Raw genomic sequence first — 23776 nt, forward strand, 5'->3', positions numbered from 1 at the left:
TAAGACAGATTTAGCACTGGTTGTCCTCTTTTTCCTTCTTCTTTTTTATATTTTGATCCATGTGGCAAAATCAAAAAATATGTATAAATTATTGTGTCTAGAATGGACTGTGATATTACCAAATGGTAGGCATTCCTTGTATGGTAGCATGGGAGGTCTTTAGATATGTAATAAAAATGAAATGAGTAGAGATTGTATTGAAACTCCCCTGGACATCTCTTCAGTATGTACAGTATGTACTGTATGTACGTAACATGATCCTAATAGGTTGAAAGTCGATTTAGATTACAATGCTGTCGTGAAAATTCAGTATTCAGAGCAGAAGTTATTTAATGCAGCTATCATCCAGGAAAATATGTACTTCCATAATTAGTCATGTCACAGCTTGATGCAGACAAGAGTGTTGCTCTGTTTAGTAAACTTTTAGTTAATGTTGTGGAGAGGACAGGTTTCCTTGAAGGCAGGCTGGCTGTGTGGCACAGTTGGTTAGGCTTTACCCCTGAATTTCAGGGTGCCATTTAAGAGGTTTTAGGTGAATATGATTATGTTTACTAAAATTGACAAAATTGAGTCTAATAATTTGAGCACAAACCATCACTTCAGGATGAATGTGTATTAGGAGAAGAAAAAATAAAAAAATAAATAAAAGATCCACTCGCTATGTACTGAATGTTATATGAACAATATGTGGAACGTGGTTTATAGTAATTCATTCATTTTATAAGCAGGTATGCAATTATGTAATAATAATAACAGCATAATTTAACTACTTATAGACAGTTTAAGACCATCGGTTGTTAGAGAGACATAGAAACAGTTAAAGCAGTATTCAAAAAATAGGTATGAGAAATTTGCTCAATCAAAGAAGTACTAGTTTGACCATATCTTTTGGTATCATCATAAGCTTTTTTTTTTTTTCTTTTCTTTTGCAATTTGCTTTACATCGCACCAACACAGATAGGTCTTATGGCGAGGATGGGATAGGAAAGGGCTAGGAGCGGGAAGGAAGTGACCATGGCCTTAATTAAGGTACAGCCCCAGCATTTGCCTGGTGTGAAAGTGGGAAACCACAGAAAACCATCTTCAGGGCTGCTGGCAGTGGGGTTTGAACCCACTATCACCTGAATGCAAGCTCACAGCTGCGCAACCCTAAAGCTGTATTAAACCCAAGCATATGTTGTTATTAAGAGAATTGTGGAATTTGATGGAGGACGAATGTTGTAGGTGTCTCAATAGACAACTTATCGATGGTAACCCCAGAAGTGGATCAGCATTACTTCTATTCGTACTATACTTCTTTGTTCCCAACTTCTTTTGATTAACTTTTGTTGTTCTCTTTCAACACTCACTCAGTAGTCTTCGCAAAAGGTTAGAAGTGTTCAGTAACTTATTGCATGGAATTTCTCTTTTCTGTGACCTTCATTTGATATGAGATTGGAACTTTTTATTCATTGTAATATTCAATAGACTACTGGTCTAAACATCTGTCAGAGAAAGAAACAAAGCTAGAGATGTAGTTATTGAGGGTTACAGGGTAAAAGTACCAATACAAACTTAGCATATCTGTGAACAAAGATACCCCAATGCTATTTAAATCACTTGGTTGTTCATGTTGGTACAGATTAATTTTACTTACAATAAAAGATGTGTAACTTCTGCAGACAATGAAGACTCTGGGGGATGAAAGACCATTGTTATTAGAAAGAATGTAACTTAAACTATTCATATATTATTATATTTTTATCAGTTTTTTTCTTAAATATGATTGTTCTACATATACCAAACCAAACTCCATGGCGCAACAACCTCAAAGGGCCATGGCTCACCAAGCAACCGCTGCTCAGCCTTCGGGCCTGCAGATTACAAGGTGTCATGTGGTTGGCACAATGAATCCTCCCAGCTGTTATTCTTGGCTTTCTTGACTGGGGCCCCTACTTCACCATCACATAGCTGCTCACTTGTAATCATGTAGGCTGAGTGGACCTCGAACCAGCCCTCAGATCCAGGTAAAAATTGCTGACTTGGCCATGAATCTAATCTGGGGCCTCTGGGTAAGAAGCAGGCACGCTACTCCTACACTGCAGGGCTGGCAGTACAGGTACTCATTCCTAAGCAGTGGAGAGAAACAAAGGAGTAAAAAATCACGTAATGTATGAAAACTCTCACTCGGTGGACAAAAAGACAGCAGCATGAAGAGGAGTACATAAACACATTGACAGGGCATTGTGTGAAGAGGGAGGACAGATAAGGAGACAGGGATAAATATTAAAACACAAAAGGACAAAGGCAATTTATGTATCTTTATACTGCTGTTTTCACATACATTCTCTCTCGTAATAAACCCCAGTTATTTTACATCTATTTCTTCTCATCCTCTGACAGGATCATTTCTTTTTTTCATGAGGGGGTGGTCGGTACACATTGCAGGACGATCTTGACATAGCAAGTTATGAATCTTGACATAGTTTTGATGCAGGAAGTGTTGAATAAGAAGAAAACTGGATAATACAGGAGAAGGAAAGAGACAGGTGGTAGAATATTGGGACATAAGACAAGCAGCACCCGTTTTCCACAATAGCTTGTTGTTGTGTTTGTATATTCCTCTTCATACATGACTTGGAATACTCTTGATAATTATATTTTGTGAATGTTGATGTAATATATACCAAAATAGGTACATTTTTAATATTTTTATTGGGTTATTGCCAGTTATCATAAATACTGTCCACACTTCGGCAAATGATGTAAAATCATTTCTAGGGCAATATGAATTGTGGGACATAAGTAATCGGGAAGAAAATTCTTGGCAAAGTACTGTAAACTGAATTAACCAGGAATACATGAATCCTTGAAAGTGAATTTCAGGTTTGCCTGTTGACAGTGAAATATACTGTGATACAGTGTTTGTGGGGTAAAGTGTAAATACGTAGGTATTTAATATCAGAGATGAAGATGGAATGGTTTGCTGTTTGTTTCTTTATTGTGCTTTGGAATTGCAAGTTATAAATCTCATTCTGTATTGACGGTTATCACTTTACATCTAAAAATATTTATAAAAGGAGGATTATAAAGGAGGATTTTGTAAATATTTTCATTTGTAAAGTGTGCTTTGGAAGCTTGTTATTTTTGGAACTTACTGTTCTGCATGAGCTTGCTGAAGAATGCTTTAATTTGAATGAAATTAATTTTTTTCCTTTTTAGGAGTAATGGCCAGCTTCGAACGACCCTGAACAAGGCTCGCACTCTGTGTGACAAGTTCCGTGGTGGTAGAAATTCTGCTGAAACCCCTTGCGCAGGGCAGGCTGGTGAGGTGGCGGGGAGCGTGGGGCCTCAGGGACGCTTGTCGCGCTGGTTTTCCATCAGGCGTGGCTCAGCTCATCAGTATGATGTTGACAATGGGGAGCGCGCAGTCAACAGTGGCAAGATGCCTTTATTACCAGAGGTGAGCTCTTTCAGTACAAATACATCTGAGGAATTCAGATTTTAAAAAGAAAAATTAACAGTGTGAACAATTCTTGAACAACATTAAATTATTGGTGGTATTACTGAAAATACAATTTTAATTCTAGGTGGAAGAAGAATCCCCAGCAAACTTCGCTAACTTTTCCTGTGTCTTCCAACGTCGGCAGTTACCTCCATCACTACCTCCACCACCTGCAGGACTTACTCCTCAGCAACTCAAAAGGAGACACATTGTTGCAGCCATTGTTCATAGCGAGAACTCGTATGTGGCCACACTCCAACGGCTTGTCAATGTGAGTCTGAAAATTGACTAAACTATTCCTGTAATTATTCTGTTATCTGCAAATACTTTATATAAGTTATTTGTATTTTGTTAAATAACTTTTTTTTTCAAAACTGATAGTGTGTGAGGATATTAAATAAACAAGTTAGTTTTTAGATTGAAACATTTATTTCTTGTTATTTTGTAAAATATTATACAGATGCAAAACATCATCATCATCATTTTACAATTCCAATTTTCTGGGTACTGTTGGCAAGCCTCTTCCACTCTGTCTTATTGAGATACTTTCTGTTGTTAATGATGTCTTCTAATGTCCTTCCCTGATCAGGGTCCATCTTTATGATGTCCATCCAGTGATGTTCCACCATCTGTTTTCCTGCTACATGCCTCTCTAAGTCCTGTTCTCTAAGTAAGCTGTCCTTTCTGGTTCCATCCTCATTACATGCCTGGACTACCTCAGTCCAGATATGCTGACAGTGATATCTCAATCCCAGGATCCTTTCTCATCATGGCGTTCCATAACTTACCCTTTTTTTTTAAATTATGGACCTTAGGAACTTCATCTCAGATGCCTGTAACATTGATGAGTCCTCCTTAGTGCATGTTTCAATATCATTGGTTAAGATTGGTATGAAGTATTGATTGAACATCACCAGTTTTGTTTTTATTGGTAGTTTGGGGTCCCAGAGGAGTATTCATACTTGGTGGTAAAAGTGAGAGCTCTTCTGCACTCTCTTCACCACCTCCATTGTGGCCAGTATGTTTCATTAAATTGCAATGCTGAGGCGTGCAAAGTTTTCTACACTTCCCGTTGGATGGTTTTCAGGCACGATGTTTTGCAGGTCATCCCTCTCTGTTTATTGCCATTACTACTGTTTTGGATTTGCTTACCTTGAGATTGAATTCCTGGAACTTAACCTTCCAATCATTGAGTCTCAACTGTACTTGTTTCTCAGTTTCTCCCCAGATCATGATGTTATCAGCAAAAGTCATTGCATTAAATTCACCAGAGTTTTTCATGATGTTCTTCATGATGGTGATGAGCAATAATGAGGATAGTGCGTTGCCTTGCTGGACTCCACTTTTGGTCTGGAACCAGGATGAATGTCAGTCACCTCGTGTAGTGCTCATACAGCATCTGAACTTTCTCACCAGTCCCTCTGGCACATTCCTCTTTCCATATCTTCTCCCTTGCCATGCTATCATATGCCTTCTCAATATCCAGGAAAACCTTGAACAGATCTTTGCATTTCTCCCAATATAGGATTCTCACTGATGTTTCACCCAGTCTTAGGATTGATATATTCCATAATAAGTAAATTTTTCAGTGACCACATCATCTCTTCTCTTCCTCCCAACACCATAAGATATTGAATCCCCGACTTAACTGAATATTTCTCAGATGTAACTTTCCTTCCTTGGATACATTTTGATTTCAGGTCCATTCCAACTCTATTTTTCACTTCTTTTATTTTATATATTTTTTGCTATTTGCTTTACATCGCACTGACACAGATAGGTCTTATGGCGACGATGGGACAGGAATGGCCTAGGAATGGGAAGGAAACGGCCGTGGCCTTAATTAAGGTACAACCCCAGCATTTTCCTGGTGTGAAAATGGGAAATCATGGAAAACCATCTTCAGGGCTGCTGACAGTGGGATTCGAACCCATATCTCCCGGATGCAAGCTCACAGCTGTGCGCCCCTAACCGCACGGCCAACTCGCCCGGTATATTTAATATTTAATAGACTATGAATTACATAATTTGATACCTTACTTAGTGGATCAATGAGTAGTGTGTTCAAGTCATGATCCCAAGTTTACTGGTTCAGTCCTGACAGAGGTAATCAATTTTTGAAAGGCAGTCATGGCACTGCATATCATTGGGGGCATGTTAACGATGGTAGCGCACTTATTGTCACCCTGACAAAATTAAATCAGCTTAGCCATAGGAGCCTTTCAGCAGAATTCTACTTACATTGCAAGATAGCAGAACAATCAGAATGTTGAAATGATACCACTAGAAATCTTCAAACTTTGCAGCTGAGGCCACAATATTATTATATTATTACCGTATATATTTTGACTGTTAAATTACATGGTATGTTAAATTATATGATTCCAGTTTCATACCTTTACTTTTAAATTTAGAAATTTATGTTACAAGGGTATGTTTCTTATAAGGGTTGCACAAATTAAACAGAGACATTTGTAGGTTTCTGTAAGGGTTTATTGTTTGGAATACGTGAACATGCAGGTAGTAAAGAGTGATGTACCAGTAGTCACCTTATTGGTTCAAGCAAGTGTCCCAACGGTCCTCATAATGGCGGATACCTTGATTGAGCAATGTCTGTTATTGGCAGTCGGACAATTTTTCAACGGTATCTCGGACTCTCCAGTGCTTGGGAATTAGCGTTCCTTAATTTTTCTTGTCTCCTCTTTCCTTTTCATTTTCTCATCAGGCTGCCCACTGTGTTTGACCTCGTTGGCATGTTCTTTCTTGACCATAATGAAATTCTTAATACCTTGTGAACACACTGTACAGTATGATGCACACTCATTCCCATACACATCCTTCCTATGACGGTAAATGTCAGCTCCACTATCATCATCTGTCACCATAAATTGAATAATTGTCACGGGATAATTCTGCATGAATTCATTGTAAAACCGTAGCTAGCCACTTTGTTTCCATGCGTACAAACAGCTTACTAACACTTCCTAATGATACCACATTTCTTCCTGACACACACAGCCATCCACCGACGCATGTGCAGTATTCTCTTTCTTCAAATAATGACTCTCGTACCAAAGTGTTAGATCCATCTTGGCAACCCTTATACATTAACAGTTCCTTTTGTACATTATAAATCATGACATCTAGCTAATGCAGATTTAAAAGAGTTATTTTGAGCTGAGATTATAAAGATTTTAATTCTTTGCAGGACTACAAGAAGCCGCTGGAAGAAAGCAACCCACCCATCCTGAGTAACAACAAAATTGCTACTCTGTTTTTGCGCCTACCTGAAATCTTGCAGTGCCATACCTTGTTCCGCATTGCTCTGGCTGAAAGTGTGCGCAATTGGGATCGTGATGAGAAGATTGGAGATGTGTTTGTTGCTTCATTTTCTAAAGCCATTGTTCTTGAAATCTACAGTGACTTTATCAATAATTTTTCTGTAGCTATGGATTTAGCTAAGATGGAAGCTAAGCGCAAGTCTGCTCTTGCTGATTTTCTTAAGGTAAACTTTTGAAAATCATTTAGCAGTGTTCTAATCTTTAACGTGTCCTTCTGAACAGTGTGGGGTACTTGTTATGTGTGTATGGTCAGAACTAAGACCAAAGATTATACTACGTTATTGTTGGGTACCGAGGCAGTTTGCTGGGTCTCACCCCACAGTTTGAAACCCACTGGTTTAAACTATAATGTTATCAAATTTACAGTTTCAGCATCCAAGCAGTGTTCCTAACTATAATCCTACTATTACTACCATTAGTAGCATAGTTTCGGTAAAATGTGATATGATTTCTTCAGAAACCATAACTGTCTTGCCTAGGTATATTTTAAATGAAAAAATGAAAATCCACAGCCTGTTTCCAGTCATTCGACTGGGTCAGGAATGGAATGAAAGAAGCTCGCATCTAGCGGCGAGGATAGGAATTGTTCCAGCTGCCGAAGCCTGTCGCACTCCACTGGGGCAATGATTAATGAATGGCGGATGAAATGAAATGATATTGGAGAGTGTTGCTGGAATGAAATATGACAGGGAAAACTGGAGTACCTGGAGAAAAACCTGTCCTGCCTCTGCTTTTTCCAGTGCAAATTTCACATGGAGTGACTGGATTTGAACCATGGAACCCAGCGGTGAGAGGCAGGTGCACTGCCGCCTGAGCCGTTGTTATACTGATATTTAAAAATATTATTTTTTTCTTTTCCTTTTTTTTTTTTTTAGTATTAACATGTTAACCTATTCATTCCTAAGAATTTTCTGTAATTTTATTGAACAGCTGTTAACTAATCATGTAGCCAATGGCATATGTAACTTCCCAAGATACTCTAATCTCCAGATGTCTGTTGTATTTTAAAGACTGAAGAAGAATCAAAACCATGGCAAACATATTTCTTTACTGAGAATTTTTAAATTATTGTGAAAATTATGCTTCCTTTCGATTAAACCTCAAACACAACTATTTTGCGTCTCAAAATAATAGTACATTCCAAATATATGAATTTACTGTATTACATTTTAAATCATACTGAGAAGGCTTACTCATAAAAACAAATTAAATGCTGCACATACACTTCTGATATATACATTTAAAAATATTATCCTTATTTTCTATTTAATTTGGTTTGTTTATGATACTGATAGTATTTAATTCTCAAAGTTAGCATAAATGTTTATTTGCTGGTAAGAATGATATGTGTAAAAATTAGTCTGCATTGCCTGTTGTAAAAAGAAGGCTAAAGTAGAAAAGACTTGGTGCATATAGTTTATCGGCATGTGGAATTGCAAGATCATTTTTATTTCTTAAGTTGTATCCAAATTCATGAAGTGCAGAGCAGTATCGTGTATTCACTACCTAGTTAATGTGATATTTTCCACTACTGGATTAAAGCCAACTTTAGATCAAATAATTACGATTTGTGTTTAAAAGGACCTTATGTTACGGTTATCATTCCATAGATTCAATGATAAAAAGAGTTCATTAGCAGCAAAGATACTTGATTTTAGATGTTAGATGTTACAACTCTTTTTATTAGGTCTAGTTGAATCCCTCTTATCTGGCATTCAAATACCCAGCAATTAAGAAACCAATGGCTCAAAAAAAGAAACTCTCACAAAATCGTAACAATGTAACAACCCCGTGCTACAATGTTCAATGGTCTTTACTGCTTCTGTTAATAGATGTGCTCAGGGCATTCAGAAGTCACCAGTTCAGCTTAAATGAAGTACATTGTTTGTATACCAACAGTAGATTCACTGTAGACTCGGTACATTCAATTTGTTTATCAATATAGCAATATAGCAATATAACAAAAGCTAGAATTGTTGGATATGAACAGAGGAATTAGTAGTGCCATGTGCTTTACGAGTGGTTTTCACTTACACTTGCATCTGCATTTTAGGACCAATGCTATACGGAAGGGCAAGGGTATTTCAAAAAATAAATAGATTCAGGTGACTGTTATTTATTTGTACTTCCTACAATGATAGGCTGCCTAAATCTGACAAAGTATTCCATAGGCTGGTTTAACCATTTCAAGCAGATGTTTCAGGTAGATAGAAAAATGCCAATGAAATCTCTGCTAGTGAATTTCTAGTTGGCTTTTATTTATTTTTCCATTACACTATATTGATTGTTATTAAGTATACTATATTTTGTCTTTTAGGCAACCTCTAAATTGAGGAAGTGTTACCATGTAATAAATATATACAGTACTATAATCTATTAGCTTCATAGTCTGTATTGATAGTTCAAGCACACAAGTATGAAGGACGAGTTCTCCACCTAATCAATACTTTATTTTACATAGTGTCAATATTATTTACATAAATAATACATACATAAATACATAAATAATACAATACAAATAATATAATAAATAATACATAAATAATAATGTAAATAATATTGATACTGTGTAAAAAAGTATTGATTAGGTGGAGAACTCATCCTTCATACTAGTGTGAATATAGACAGTATTTTAAAAAATAGTGAAGGGAGAGCAAATTTATAGTCCTGTTAGACAGGATTACATATTGTGGCTGCATGCACAGCCATCTCTGCTTGACAGTTTTTGGCTAAAAATGTCATGGTTCTGCTGCCCCATGCACCTTACTCGCCTGACCTGGCTTTGTGCTACTTTTTCTTATTTCCACGCATGAAAAGAGGTATGGAGGACACTGATTTGACAACATTGAAGAGGTCAAGAAGAAAACGAGGGAGGAGTTTCAGCTGTCAGACATTTCTGAAGATGACTACAAAAAAAAAAAATGCTTTGAACAGTGGAAACACTGGTTGGACAAATATATTAGTTGTAATGGAGAGTGTTTTGAAGGGGATAAGGTTGTTTTGTAAAAAATGAGAAATTATATAGCTTTTAAGTTTTTTAAATACCCCCTCGTATACTCCCGAACTAAGGCTTGTTTACATTTGAGTTATGTTGCTGGAATGTGACTCGGTACTAGTAGCCAGAATATACAGTAGGCATTGATTTGAATGTGCCAGTCACATTTCTCATTGCCTGATACAATTGAGTATCAACAAGTTTCATATAGCTGCTGTTGAGCCACATTGGAAAGCAATACTCAACTGTGGAGAAGACCAGGCTGAGGCCAGTTGTGTGTAGTGTGTTAGCCGAGAAGCCCCATGTACTACTACACAGCTTCTGATGTATGCTATTTCTGGATTTCAGTTTTTCTGCAGTTTTCTTCTGGTGTTTCTTGAAAGACAGAATAGTTCTGTCTAAAATTATTCCCAAATAGTTGGATTCATTGTTGTGGTTGAAACAGTTGCTACCCAAGTACACTTCTAATTCATAATTAGTTAGCTTATTGCTTTTGTGGAAACATGTCGCTGTTTTATTTGGATTTGGGTTCAGCCTCCAATTGTGGAAATACTCTTAAAGAATGCCTAGATCATTAGTTAAGGCCTGCTCTGTATTTTTTATCTGTCTGTGTTGAGTAGTAATTGCCCAGTCATCTGCATACCCAAATTTTCTTGAGATGGTTGCAGGCATGTCAAAGATGTAGAGGCTGAAGAGAAGTGGGGCTAAAACAGAGCCTTGAGGTAAACCATTATAAAGTTTCTTCTGACAACTACTTCCCAAAATTATGCATTGAATTTGGTTCATTAACATGTTCTTAACATGTTATTCTTATGCAGGGTATGATACGGGGCAGTTTGTAGATCATACTATATCTCCAGACAGTGTCGTATGCAGAAGTTAGATCAATGAATGCAATTGATGTCTTAAGACCTCTCTGGAAGCTAGCTTCTCTGTGTGGTCAGTGATAGTACTTGATCTGTACAACTGCAATGTGGTCAAAATCCAGCTTGTTCTATGGGTAAGTGCTCATGGCTGCTAGAACTTATTCTGTTGTACAGAAGTCTTTCCAGTAACTTGTAAACTGTACTCCGTAGTGCAATAGGCCTGTAGGTTTGAGCTCTATCACTTGGTTCACCTTGTTTCAATATGGTAATAACCAGGGAATGGATTTATATGTAAATACATATCTCGTTAGGAAGCTAAAATTAATTATATTTTGCATTATCTTTACGAATCATGACGTGTGGAGTTGAAAAATGGAGTATTCATTTTCCATATTTTTCCATATTTTGGAGTTTAGCACATATGTTCCATATTCATTAAAATCAATATAGTCCATATTTCGACTAAAAAGTAGTCCTCTCAATAATGGAGAAATAAATTAAAAATCTATATTTGAAAAATGAATATTTTAACTGGTGTGCAGGTCATTATCACGCCTGTCTACGTCTGGGCTGATAAAATAAGCTCATAAGCGGTGCGAAGAAAGAGAGGGGTTGAGCCCGGAAGTGGTGGAGATCAGCCGGTCAGTACCGTGACTACCTGAATCACACTTACAGCACTGATAAGCTGCATTACATAACATCGACTGTGTCTGTGACGTAATTTTGTAACTAGGGAAATCTCATTCATCGACGATGTGCTAGTGGTTTCCGGATTAGTTCGTAATTCTGGCATTCCCTGTGATTGGTTCATAACTCCATCTAGTTCACTACCAGTCATTCACAGTTTGAATTAGCAGTGAGACGGATCATAGTGTTCTTGTACGTTAAGTGTGTGCAGTTGTATAGTGATATTCATAGAAGACATTAACGTTGTTACAATATGCCTAAAGTAGCTCAGTCAACCAGTTTAAAATTGAAAAGTTACGTATCAGAATTTAAAGATGATGATTTATCAACTGACAGTAAGATATTATTTTGTAATTTGTGTCATTGTACAGTGACATCTACTCAAAGGTTCCTTGTGCAACAGCACGTTTCAACCAGTAAACACCAGGCTAACAAACAACGAGATTCCAAGCAGAGACAGTTGTTTCCGACACAACCAGCAACTACCAGTGTAACGTCCGAGTTCAACACCGATCTCTGCCGTGCTCTCATCTCTGCTGACATACCTCTCTTCAAACTGAATAATCAGTGCTTCAGGGAATTCCTCGAGAAATGTACTAAACGATCCATCCCGGAGGAGTCAACGTTCAGAAAAACATACTGTTCAGCCATATACGATGAAACTGTTCGGAAGATAAGGCAAGAGATTAAAGACGGTCCAATTTGGGTTTCCATTGATGAGACAACAGACAAAGAAGGCAGGCTAATTGGCAACGTAATCATTGGTTTGTTAAGCGAAGATAATTGTAAACGGATTCTCTTACACTGTGATGTTCTAGAAAAGTGCGATAACAAAACTATAGCAAAACTGTTCAATGAGGCTATGGGTATCCCCTGGCCACAGGGCGTTAAGTATAATAAAGTGTTACTTTTTATTAGTGATGCCGCACCTTATATGATAAAAGCCGGAGAAGCATTATGTGTTGTATATCCTAAGATGACTCATTTAACATGTGTAGCATATGCCTTTCATTGTGTGGCAGAAGTGATAAGAGGCAGTTACCCCAAAGTAGATTTATTGATTTACTCAGTGAAAAATGTTTTTCTCAAAGCTCACAGAAGAGTTCATCTTTTGAAAGAAATGTACCCAGAGATTCCATTGCCGCCTAAGCCGATTCTAACTAGGTGGGGTACGTGGTTGCAAGCGGTTGAATATTATGTTGAATATATAGACTTTATTAAGAACGTTCTGCATGCCATGGACTCTGAAGATGCAGCCTCACTTGAAGCCGCGAAAAAAGTTGTCTGCGATACAAGTGTGAGAAATGACTTATGTTACATTCAGCATAATTTTTCATGCATCACAAAAACACTGAAAAGGCTCCAAAACTCGCATCTCTCACTTTCTGAAAGTTGTGAAATTGTGAATAAAACTGTGGAACAACTAAATCGTGGTACAGGTAAAGTTGCAGATGTAGCAAACATGAAAATGGCCACTGTACTTTCAAAGAACCCTGGATATGAAGAAATGACAAAGGTTTCTGCAATGCTGTGTGGAGATTTAAGTGTAAAATTAACATTGGATTTAACCCCAGCAGATATTGTGAAAGTGAATTATGCCCCCATTACCTCTTCCAATGTTGAACGCAGTTTCACTCAATATAAATCTGTTCTTAGAGATAATAGGAGAAGATTCTTTCCAGCACTTAAAAGAACATTTTGTAATCCATTGTTTTGGTAATTGAGAATAAAGGATTGTGTGTTCTTCAAATATATTAAAATGAGAAATGCAACATTATGTTGCATGTAGATCTACTTTGTTTAGCTTCTGCGAACTTTGATATTAAATAGAAATTAATGTTATATGTGTAATTTTAAGTCCATATATAATTCCATATTTCAGTAAAAATAACTAAATATATATGTACATATTTCAAGAATTATTGGTACATATAAATCCGTTCCCTGGTAATAACCTTTGTTCTTTTAAGTGCACGAGGTATGTTCTCCGTTTGTAGGATATCAGAAAAGAAGCGTGTTGGCCATATTTGTGCATATTTTCCACAGTGGAGCTGGAATTCTGGATTGATACCATCAAAAACTGGAGCTTTAAATGGTTTAACATCTTCTTGTGCCCTTGAAATGTCCTTTTTTGTGAACGGACAAGAGAATTCACCATACTCCTGACACTTTGATTTTAAGACTTCAAGCTCTCTTTTAACCTGGATGGTGTGCATTCGATGTTTTGGTGTTTTTGATGTTGACACCATGTGTGAGCCTATAACATTTGGTCTGATGGTAATGTTATCATGCATTGTTTTGTGTCTACCTCCTATTTTTTGAAGAAGGGACCAAACTTTCCTGTTTGAGTGTTTAAACTCTAGGTTCTGAAATGTTTCTACCCATTTTTGTTTTCTTGAGGCATTAAGCCTGTGCAGCAATTCGTTAGATATTTCATGGTCATCGGTTGCAAGGAACTCTTCGTATATATTTTCACTAACTTCACTCCATCCAGGGATATGCTACTTCCTACACCCTCTAGGAATAAATTACTTAGCCATGCTGTTCACTACACCTACAAACTTCTCATAATTTTCACTAACTGGAGGAATTCAGCCCAAGATCTTGTCCAAATTTTCAGTAAAAGCTGACCAATTTGCTTTTTGGAAATTCCACTGAAGTCTTAGAAGAGAAGTGATGATGGCCACTTTCACATCAGTTTCAGTGATTACTGGTCAATGTTGGCTGTGAGGGAAGGCATGTATATACCTGCTAACTTTCCCGATTTAGGCGGGAGACTCTGATTTTCGACAGTTTTTCCCACCTCTCAATTATTTTATTATCTCTCCTGTTTTTAATTTATTTTTGGTGAACTTCAAACATTTGTTTTCAAATCCCGCCATTTCAGCTTTGTACGCCAGTGGTCGGAAGTCCTTTGCTGATTGGCTGCTTTCAAATGAAATATCAACGTTTATTAATACGAGAAATGCGCATGAATGTGCGCGAATGTTTATTGAAACTTTCCTATTGCGACACGTATATTGATTGTAAATCTCTTGTTCTCGCGTGCTATGTTAGTGTTCATTCACATCAGTCTAGTCTATTGTAGAGACAAGTCGCTAGGTTACAGATAGGTCTTATGGCGATGATGGGATAGAAAAGGCCTAGGAGTTGGAAGGAAGCGGCCTTGGCCTTAATTAAGGTACAACCCTAGCATTTGCCTGTTGCGAAAATGGGAAACCACAGAAAACCACCTTCAGAGCTGCCAACAGTGGGATTCGAATCCACTATCTCCCGGATGCAAGCTCACAGCCATCCGCCCCTAACCGCACGGCCAACTCGCCCAGTGGAGACAATTCTGGCAAATTTTAATGTGGTACTTGATAACAATAGCATTGTGCTTTGCATAATCGCGTGGGCACGTGATGCAATATAGTAATCCATGCATTTGCTAAGTAATGGTATCTAATTGCATGACTGATTCACACGTGTGGAGCATGAGTTCCTACTATTTTCGGAAGGCTTATCAGAGACTGATCATCTCACTCACGTACTTCCTGTGAGGGAATGGAGACGTGTAAAATTTAGCCTTGTAGCTCCGTATAGCAGCAATCGGGTTTTGAGACAATAAGTGTTATAATATATACCATAGTACTTCTGTATCGCGCAAGACATGTAGAATAAGCAGTTTTGACCAATTGTATCTCCTCATTTCTCCTAATTTTTCCAGTTTTTCATATCAAAATCTTCTGATTTTTGGTTTTGTGAAGTTGGCAGGTATGCATGTAGGACTTTTTGCAGTGTTGGTAGGGGCAGGCAATTATGATCTGTAGATATGAAGCATAACTCAGGGTTGAACTGACATCTCCATGCAGATGACAGGAAAGTGCTTAAGTCTTTGGCATAAAACATAGGTACATGTGGTGCACATTGGTCCAGGTGATCAGGTCCTAGTCATTGACATCATTAACACTATATTTTCATTCGGTGTGGTGACTGTTGAAATTGCCGAGGTAAACAAATGGATGTAAGGGGACACAACAAGAGGAGACTATTGAATGGCTGGTGGTTTGCAGACATTTATGATTGTTGTCCCACTTGCTTGTATGATAACGGTTTGAATGTCGTAGTTGGTGTTTGTAGAAATCAAGGAAGCATTCTCTATACTATGATGCACGTAGGTAGCTGCACCATACACCTTATGATACGTTGTTCCTTAAGATCATATCCTGGAACTTTACCTCGTGTGTTTAGTTAGTCTGTACAGTATGTTCTGTGTGCTGAGAGAGAAAAAGTTATCTGACCACTTTTACTGTTCAGTTCCTTGTAAAAGCCAACTCTGTTCCTGCTGACATCTTGTATCTTCTTCTTCTTCTTCTTCTTCTTCTTCTTCTTCTTCTTCTTCTTCTTCTTCTTCTTCTTCTTCTTCTTCTTCTTCTTCTTCTACTTCTTCTGCTTCTTCTTCTCATTCTTCTTCTTCTTCTTCTTCCTCTTCTTCTTCTTCTTCTTCTTCTTCTTCTTCTTCTTCTTCTTCTTCTTCTTCTTCTTCTTCTTCTTCTTCTGCCAGTTTTTCTCCTGGGCAGAGATATGAATGAAGGATTTCCATCATTGCCTATGTCTCCACCATTTCCTGCTTCCAGTATTTCTTCTGTTCCTTCTCTCTTCTCTGTACTCTCTTCCACTGTATGTAACATCTCCTGAAATGTTAGTTGTTTTCTAGAGCAATTTTAGCGGGTACTATTTCTTGGCTCTGCTTATGCCTTCTACATTGATCTGTAATGTCTGAATGTTAGATCCAATTCTTCTAAAGAGAGAGTCCTTAAAAGGCCTATTTATATTTGATTCCGTCATGATAGTGATAAGCAAATTGGCCAAGAGATTATGAGAATAGTCTGGCCTCCAGAAACAGCTGCTCACTTAGCATCACCCAGGGGACACGTGTAGGGCATGTCAGGGTTAAACCTATGGACGTGAACAACAATGGTCCCCTTATGATACAGTTAACTTTATTATATACAAAACATACTGCAGCTATTTCTTGAAATCTTGACTCTGAAAGAAAAGCAGTATGCCTACTTCCAACAGGGTAACACCACTGCCCATACTACAGCTTGTCAGTCATTACATGCATTAGAACAGTCGTGGACTTTGGTCTCCTTGTTTCCCTGATTTAAGTCTGTGATTTTTATTTGTGGGGAACTTGAAAACAGAAAATGTACAAGAACAATCCATGGTCTCTTGAAACCATGGAGATTGAAAATGGACAACTATCAGTCATTTTTTACTGCCTCCTTGAAAGTTATACAGTACATCTAAATTTATTAATTTAGACCTATTACATGATATGTTGTATAAACAATACATTTTGGAGCTAGTCCATAGAAAAAGTTATCTGGCACTAGTTCGGTTCTGTTATAAGTGGATAAGAGGGATTCTGCTGTACAAAGAAGACAGAAAAGGCTGACCGACTGTGTAACATTGTTGCCTAAGCCCTTTTTTCTCTTCTCCTTTTCATATCCTAGGACTGTCGGTTGTCAGTTAAGAATGCTTAAAGATGACAGACCCATGTCAGTAGATGTACAAAATGCAATACTATTAATGATATTCTCTACATCCGTAGTGCTATATCATTCTGTTCTATCTAATGCTATTTTCTGTTATTCTCATGTGCGAAATATCATATTGATTATAGAGACATGCATGTTTGAATGCTCTGTCCACTAGGCAGCTTCTAATTGAGGGAAGGTGAATTGAAAAAATGAAATAAAAATAATTAAAGAAAAGACTGTTAATTTCTGCAATGTCATCTCTTATTTCTGTAATATTTGGAATTAATTTTCTTCAGTTGGTTTTTCCTTAACATTTTCCAGGAATTCTATTGTACTATTTCATAATATATTAGAATGTTCACCTTGAAAGCAAAGTGGTTATAAAGTGATGCATGATAAGTCTTTAGGGTTTATGCAGTGTACATCACCAAATATTCAGTTACTTTTAAACAACCCATGGAATACACTTAAAATAACTGTTTTTCGCAGAGGAACCAAGGTCTACATTAATGAGCAGGAAAGAATTGATGTGGGGAAAAATTCAAATAAACTTTTCCACACTTTTAGATTTAAAATAAAGCATTGATGTATCTTGATCTGTTACATTTCTTAATATGCCAGTCCAAAAGCCATCCACTTCCGTACAGCCCAACCACCTTTGCTCTGAGGAATTACCCTGGTACTCATTCCTGTTGTCAGTGGAGTGAACCTAGGGCTATGTGCTTCCCCAGAAGTGGAAGTCTTGTTTCTAAATTTAGCAACGTCCTGGTGAAACTTCCAGATGAAACATGCATGCCTTTACTGCCTTAGAATGGCAGCCCCCACTTTTGCTGTTCATTTCCTTGTAAAAGCAAACTCTGTCCATTTCTTCTTCTTCTTCTTCTTCTTCTTCTTCTTCTTCTTCTTCTTCTTCTTCTTCTTCTTCTTCTTCTTCTTCTTCTTCTTCTTCTTCTTCTTCTTCTTCCAGGTTTTTCCTGGGCAGAGATATGAATGAAGGACCTCCATTGTTGCCCATCTCTCCACCATTTTTGGCTTCCAGTATTTCTTCTATTCCCTCTCCCTTCTCTATACTCTCTTCCACTGTATGTAACATCTCCTGAAATGTCAGTATCTTCTGACAGTTCCCTGTTTGTCATACACTAACTTCTTAAATTGAATTAAATATCTATTGAAATGATCTATCATTTAATTATAAATATTGACTGGCTTCTGTTAAATCTTCGTTAAAGTTGCAAGTTCACTTGGGCAACAATGTGTACTATTTGTTGTTACTAAAATATAATATTTTTCTTTCAGGTGAAGCAGATCAGTGCTCATGATCGACTTTCTTTCTTTGGACTGATGGTGAAACCGGTACAAAGGTTTCCTCAATTCATACTCTTCCTGCAGGTAAATACTGTTATTTCGCTTTGTTATCCTGAGTGTTCAGAACAAAACAAGGAGAAGTATAAGTTGAATCCTATCAAAAATGGCTTCAGGCAAGAAATGCTTTTGATAGGCAACATTGTAGAGAAGAAGGAAAGTACAAAAAAAGTTATTCTAGAATTTACAGGAAATGGTTTCAGACTTTAAAGATTTAGAGGATTTAATCATATTAGCTTCAGTTTAGTAGATGTAGTAACGTTCATTCATATAGTACCTTATTACATGGCCTTACATTTGTCTTACATACACCAACCCTGCCCAGGAACACAATAGATAACATTGTATAAAATAGTAAAGAGAAGCATGGATGAAAATTCTACCAAATCCAATGAAAGATTTGTTTTAGGCTTTTATTTATATTGTTATGATCAGCTCACATAACCTGTAAGGCGAGTGTTATCCTTCCCCCCTCCCCCCACCTTTTTTTCTCCTCTTTTTTTGTACATTATTTTTGTATGATATTATCTTTTAAGGACTTGCTGAAACATACACCACAAGGTCATCATGACCGCATGTCCCTTCAGTTGGCCCTCACACAACTCGAGTCTCTAGCCGAGATGCTGAATGAGCGCAAGCGAGAGGCGGAGCAGTTCCAGGCATTTAAAGAAATGCTTCGCCACATCAGTGGGAAGTTTGCTGCTCGTCCTCGCCCAGATGGACATCGATATCTACTTCGGGAAGACAATGTAACTCAGTTGGTAAGTAATCTGTTCTTTTTTGTCCATCATACTTCATCAAGTAGACTAGTACCTTCCTCCATAGAAATGTCAACCTGAGTATTGGTTAGCAAAATGATTCATTTGAGCATTGAATAGAAGTTTGGAGATATAATAAACAAGTGTGTAAATATAATTTCTCTAAGATAGATGAGAACACACACAAGGATTAACACTATGACACTAGTGTGAGCAGGACGAGCAGCAGAAATCATCATCATCATCATCATCATCATCATCATCATCATCATCATCATCATACGTTTGCTCTTCCAGCGAGCCGGGTAGGGTGTTTGAGATTCCCAATACCATCCTCTTCTCTCCACATTTTCCCTCAGTTGGTCCATCCAGCTTCTTCTTGGTCTTCCAGCTGGTCTTCTACATGTTATTCTCTTTTCCAAATAAGCACATGGTAACCTTGTGCTATTCATTTGTTTAACATGCCCAAACCATTTAAGTCTAGATGATCTAAGTCTTCCTCCATCAATTCATTTAGACCAAGGTTAGATCGGATCTCATCATTCTTCACATGATCAAGTTGTGTCTTTTGGAGGGCAGTTCTAAGAAATTTCATTTCACAGGCTTGAATCCTACTATAATTCTTGGATGTTAGTGTGCAGGTTTCTGGAGAATATGTAAGGATGGGAATGAAATATGACTTGTACAGGGTCATTTTTGTTCTTTGTGGGACCTTCTCATCCCATAGTAGGTGTCTAACGATACTGTAAAAGTTAGAGCCTTTGGTTACTCTGTTTGTTATTTCTATCTCAGCTCTATTATTACTAGCCATTACGCTTCGTAAATATCTGAATTGGTGTACTACTTGGTGGTCCTGTTTTTTTAAGTTGCATTTTGTATTATGTCTGCTGATTTTCAACGCTACTGTTTTTGATGGGTTCAATTTCATTCCATAATCATCAAACTTCTTACACTATGCATTCAGATTATTTTGCACTCCCTCCTCTGTTTCATCCCATATTGCCACATCGTCTGCAAATACCAGAACCTGAAGATCTTTATTACCTTTTCCTTGTAGTTTCTTTAAAATGGTATCCATAACTGCTATGAATAGAAGAGGTGATAAGGCACTTCCCTGTTGTACTCCTTTGGTTGTATTGAACCATTCAGAGTGACCATCTCCAATACTGACACAGCTTTTGCAATTAGTATATAGCATTTGGATCTTCCTAATAAGGTACTCCGGTACACCAAGTTTCCTAAGACTTTTCCAAATAGTTGATCTAGGAACATTATCATACACCTTTTCAAGGTCCATAAACACAATAATTAGGTCTTTTCCTCTTTCCCAGTATTTCTCTGCCAACATCCTCAAAGCAAATATCAGATTTATTGTACTTCTTCCAGCCCTAAAGCCATGTTGTTCCTCTTCTGAGACAGGTTCTAGTAAATCCCTTACTCTGGCTTCAATGATCTTCTCCATAATTTTAAGGCCATGTGATAAGAGGGTAATGCCTCTGTAATTTTCACTTTTCCTTCTACTCCCTTTCTTAAAGATAGGAACTATCACCCTTTTGTCCAATCTTCAGGTATTTTGTTATCCTTCCATATTGTTCTGAGAACTCTATACAGCCACTATATTCCTGGCGGACCAGCAGCTTTAATCATGTCAGCTGTAACTTCATCAGCTCCTGCTGACTTACCACTTCTCATCCTATGGAGAGCTTCCTTTACTTCTGTCCATGTAATTGTTTTCTGTTCTACATCCTCAACAGAGATCTCATTAGGGCCATTTAGGAGCTTGTCAAAATACTGTGCCATTGTATCCGTGATCTTTCATATTGCAAACTACAGTAGAAGTCCGTAATAGCGAGAATTCACAATGGCGGAAAATTTACTCGCTATAGCAGATGGTCGTTATATCCGATTTTTGTATAAAAGTTGGAAAACTCTCCACACACATTAAAATCAGCATGAAACAGCAATCAGTTTGTTCAAAACTTGCACTTCCGTGGATGGTAACCATACTACGACTTACTTGTTTGTTATTTTTTGAAATGCGATACTACGTGAAAGTGTGTGTTTAATTTCATTCTGAAAAAATTACAGTACCGTATTTCTATGAATCCTAGATGATCCTCAATTTTTCCTTCAAAAATTTAAATCAGGTTCAAAAAGTGCTTTGTAAAATCACATGAATGACTCTGTTGTACCGTACGCATTTTTATACTATTTAGACGCCGAACATTGGCTTTCGTTATGCTGCATTTTTTTGTGGCTACACATTTCTGCGGTTGTAATGACCATTAACTTAAAATTGGCATAATAATACCGAAGAGAACCCGTTGAAAATTTGCCGGAAAAACCTATTCCACGCGTCTCTACAATACGGCGATCCGCCAGGAAAATATTCTTGTTGTCTATAAAACTGTTACGGTACTTTTTTACTCAGCGTCAGATATAAGTTAACCGGCTACCGCTACACGCATGTCTTGCTTGCCGGGCTCGGCCAACTTCAGCAGCTAGCGATGTATAGGCCTAATCGCAGACGTTGAAGGTCAACTAACGAGTTTATTGCGCCACGGTATCGCCTTTCCGCCCTTGCGTTTTTAGTGCACATACCGGTACCTCACAATTTCATTTTCAACTTCTTTAAAGCGTCCTTGTTGCGGACCACTGAATGCATTTTTCGTATCTTTGTCTTTACGCTGACACCAAATATTGGCTTTAGTTAGGCCTATGCCATATTTTCTTGCGGCTGCACAATTAGTCTACATTTCAGAGTGTTTAATAACCATTACGGTAACTTAAAATTCGCATCATAATATCGACGAGAACACGTTGAAAATTTGCCGGCAATACCTGTTCTGCGTATCTTTATGACTATCCATCATGAAAATATTATTGCTGTCTATAAAAGTTTATTTTATTAAGAGTCGGGTACAGTAGACGCGTTATAACTCAGCCATTGAGTAGCCGTGGCCTTTCTAAGAATTCGAAGGCTCGCATGTTTTGATGTCATTCTGCAGATTTGAGAAACGTTTTTGTAGAGGCTAATAGAATGTCATTCTCTCTTCACTATTTCGCGAGATCCAGTGACGTTACACACAGGTGCTGTATATCCGGTTGTCGCAGCTAGCGATGTATAATAAAGAGGCAGTCATTTGTCAACGAATTTTGTGTATGCGTGTGCGTGTGGGGGTGAAAAGAAGCAGCGTGGTTACCGCGAGAGTTGCCAGTGGTATTCATTACTGTTAGGCCGCGAATACAAGACGACCTTTGATTTTTCGCATGAGATGATTCTGAGGGAAAAAACGTCGTCTTGGATTCGGAGAAATACGGTATCACTCCAGAGTTTTCTTTAAATGGCGTCACCTAACCTAACCGTATATGTGTCATGAAAACATAATTGAAACGCATGTAGAGAAATGAGTTATCCTCGCTAAAATTTACATGTGAATAGTCTTTCCGAAATGTAACTAGACGCGAGAAAATATGAACTATCCTCTGAAATCAGTGATGTAATCTGCCATATCTTGAGGTGTATCACATTCTTACTTAATTTCAGTACATAAAATTAAAATTAAGAGATCGTTTATTTCAGCCGTTATTTTGAACGATTTAACAACTGCTATCGGCCACGTTATTTACGCATTTATTACGAAAACTTGTTATCTTCTTTCATTTCAAATTTTCTTTAGAGAATAGCAGTCGTTGAGTATTACTAACCGACTCCAACATTGCCTCAAATGTCAACAAGAGAGCTTGCAAATGCACATAGTGAGAAAACTATACCATACTGGTACCAAAGATGATCGATCGCATTTTGTGGCAAACGTTTCAGTTTCCTTATTCAAACAGCATCACCTATCCTAATTTAACCGTACTGTAGATATGATGAAAACACACTTCAAGCACCAGTAGAGAAATGATAACCTTCTCGCTATAAATTTAGGCCTACATGATAATAACCTTTCCGTAATTTAACCGGACGCGAGAAAATAAAACTCACCTGTGAAATTAATTATGCACTCTGCCATATATGTAGGTGTATTCCATTTTGACTCAATTCCAGTATTTAGCATTAAAATTAAGCAGTCGTTTTGTCAGTTTTTTTTTAATGAGTTAAGAACTGTCATCGGACATGTTATTTACGCATTTATTACGAAAATATGTTCTCCTTCATTTCAAATTTTCTTTACGGAACAGCAGTCAACGGGTATTACTAACACACTCCAATATCGCCTTCAAATGTCGACATCGCGAGGAAACAATACCGAAGATAATCGATTGCATACAACATAATCGCTGGGTTGCATACATATCGATAACGGAAAAAATCGTGCGCACTTAATCACTTGTAATAACGGATGCGTCAGTGAATAGGCTCTCGCTATAACCAAAGGATAATACACAGTTTAATATTGGAATTTTGAAGGGACAGCAAAATATTGTCGGTATAACGGGGTTCTCATTATATGCCGTACTCGCTATAGCGGACTTCTACTGTATATTCCCATCTGCTGTCTCCAGAACTGTAATTGCTTCTTTATCTGATCTTTTACTTTTTACTATTCCATATGTTATCTTCATATTCCCTTTCCTGTCTTCTTCCAGTTTAGTTGTAAATTCTTTCCAACTTTTTCTCTTTATCTTCGCGTACAATTCTCTTGACTTCCAACTTCCTGTATCTATATTTTTTAGCCATCTCTTCTAATTTATTGTTGTCTATTCGGTCGCTGTTGATTCTTCTGCCAGACTTAGCCACATCAAGAA

The 23776-nt window shown here is 37.5% G+C and overlaps 1 protein-coding gene across 1 annotated transcript in view; it reads left to right on the forward strand.

Annotated features, from left to right (window-relative positions):
- The window catches only part of LOC136858248 (rho guanine nucleotide exchange factor 10-like protein), a 409267-nt gene that overhangs the window by 322758 nt on the left and 62733 nt on the right, over window positions 1-23776 (forward strand). Inside the window, exons 3-7 of the mRNA XM_067137648.2 lie at window positions 3202-3442; window positions 3570-3755; window positions 6693-6989; window positions 18198-18290; window positions 18800-19024. Of these exons, the coding sequence (XP_066993749.2) occupies window positions 3202-3442; window positions 3570-3755; window positions 6693-6989; window positions 18198-18290; window positions 18800-19024 (1042 nt within the window). The remainder of the gene's footprint in view (window positions 1-3201; window positions 3443-3569; window positions 3756-6692; window positions 6990-18197; window positions 18291-18799; window positions 19025-23776) is intronic.

This window comes from Anabrus simplex, chromosome 1, assembly GCF_040414725.1.
Source record: "Anabrus simplex isolate iqAnaSimp1 chromosome 1, ASM4041472v1, whole genome shotgun sequence".
Lineage (NCBI taxonomy): Eukaryota > Metazoa > Arthropoda > Insecta > Orthoptera > Tettigoniidae > Anabrus > Anabrus simplex.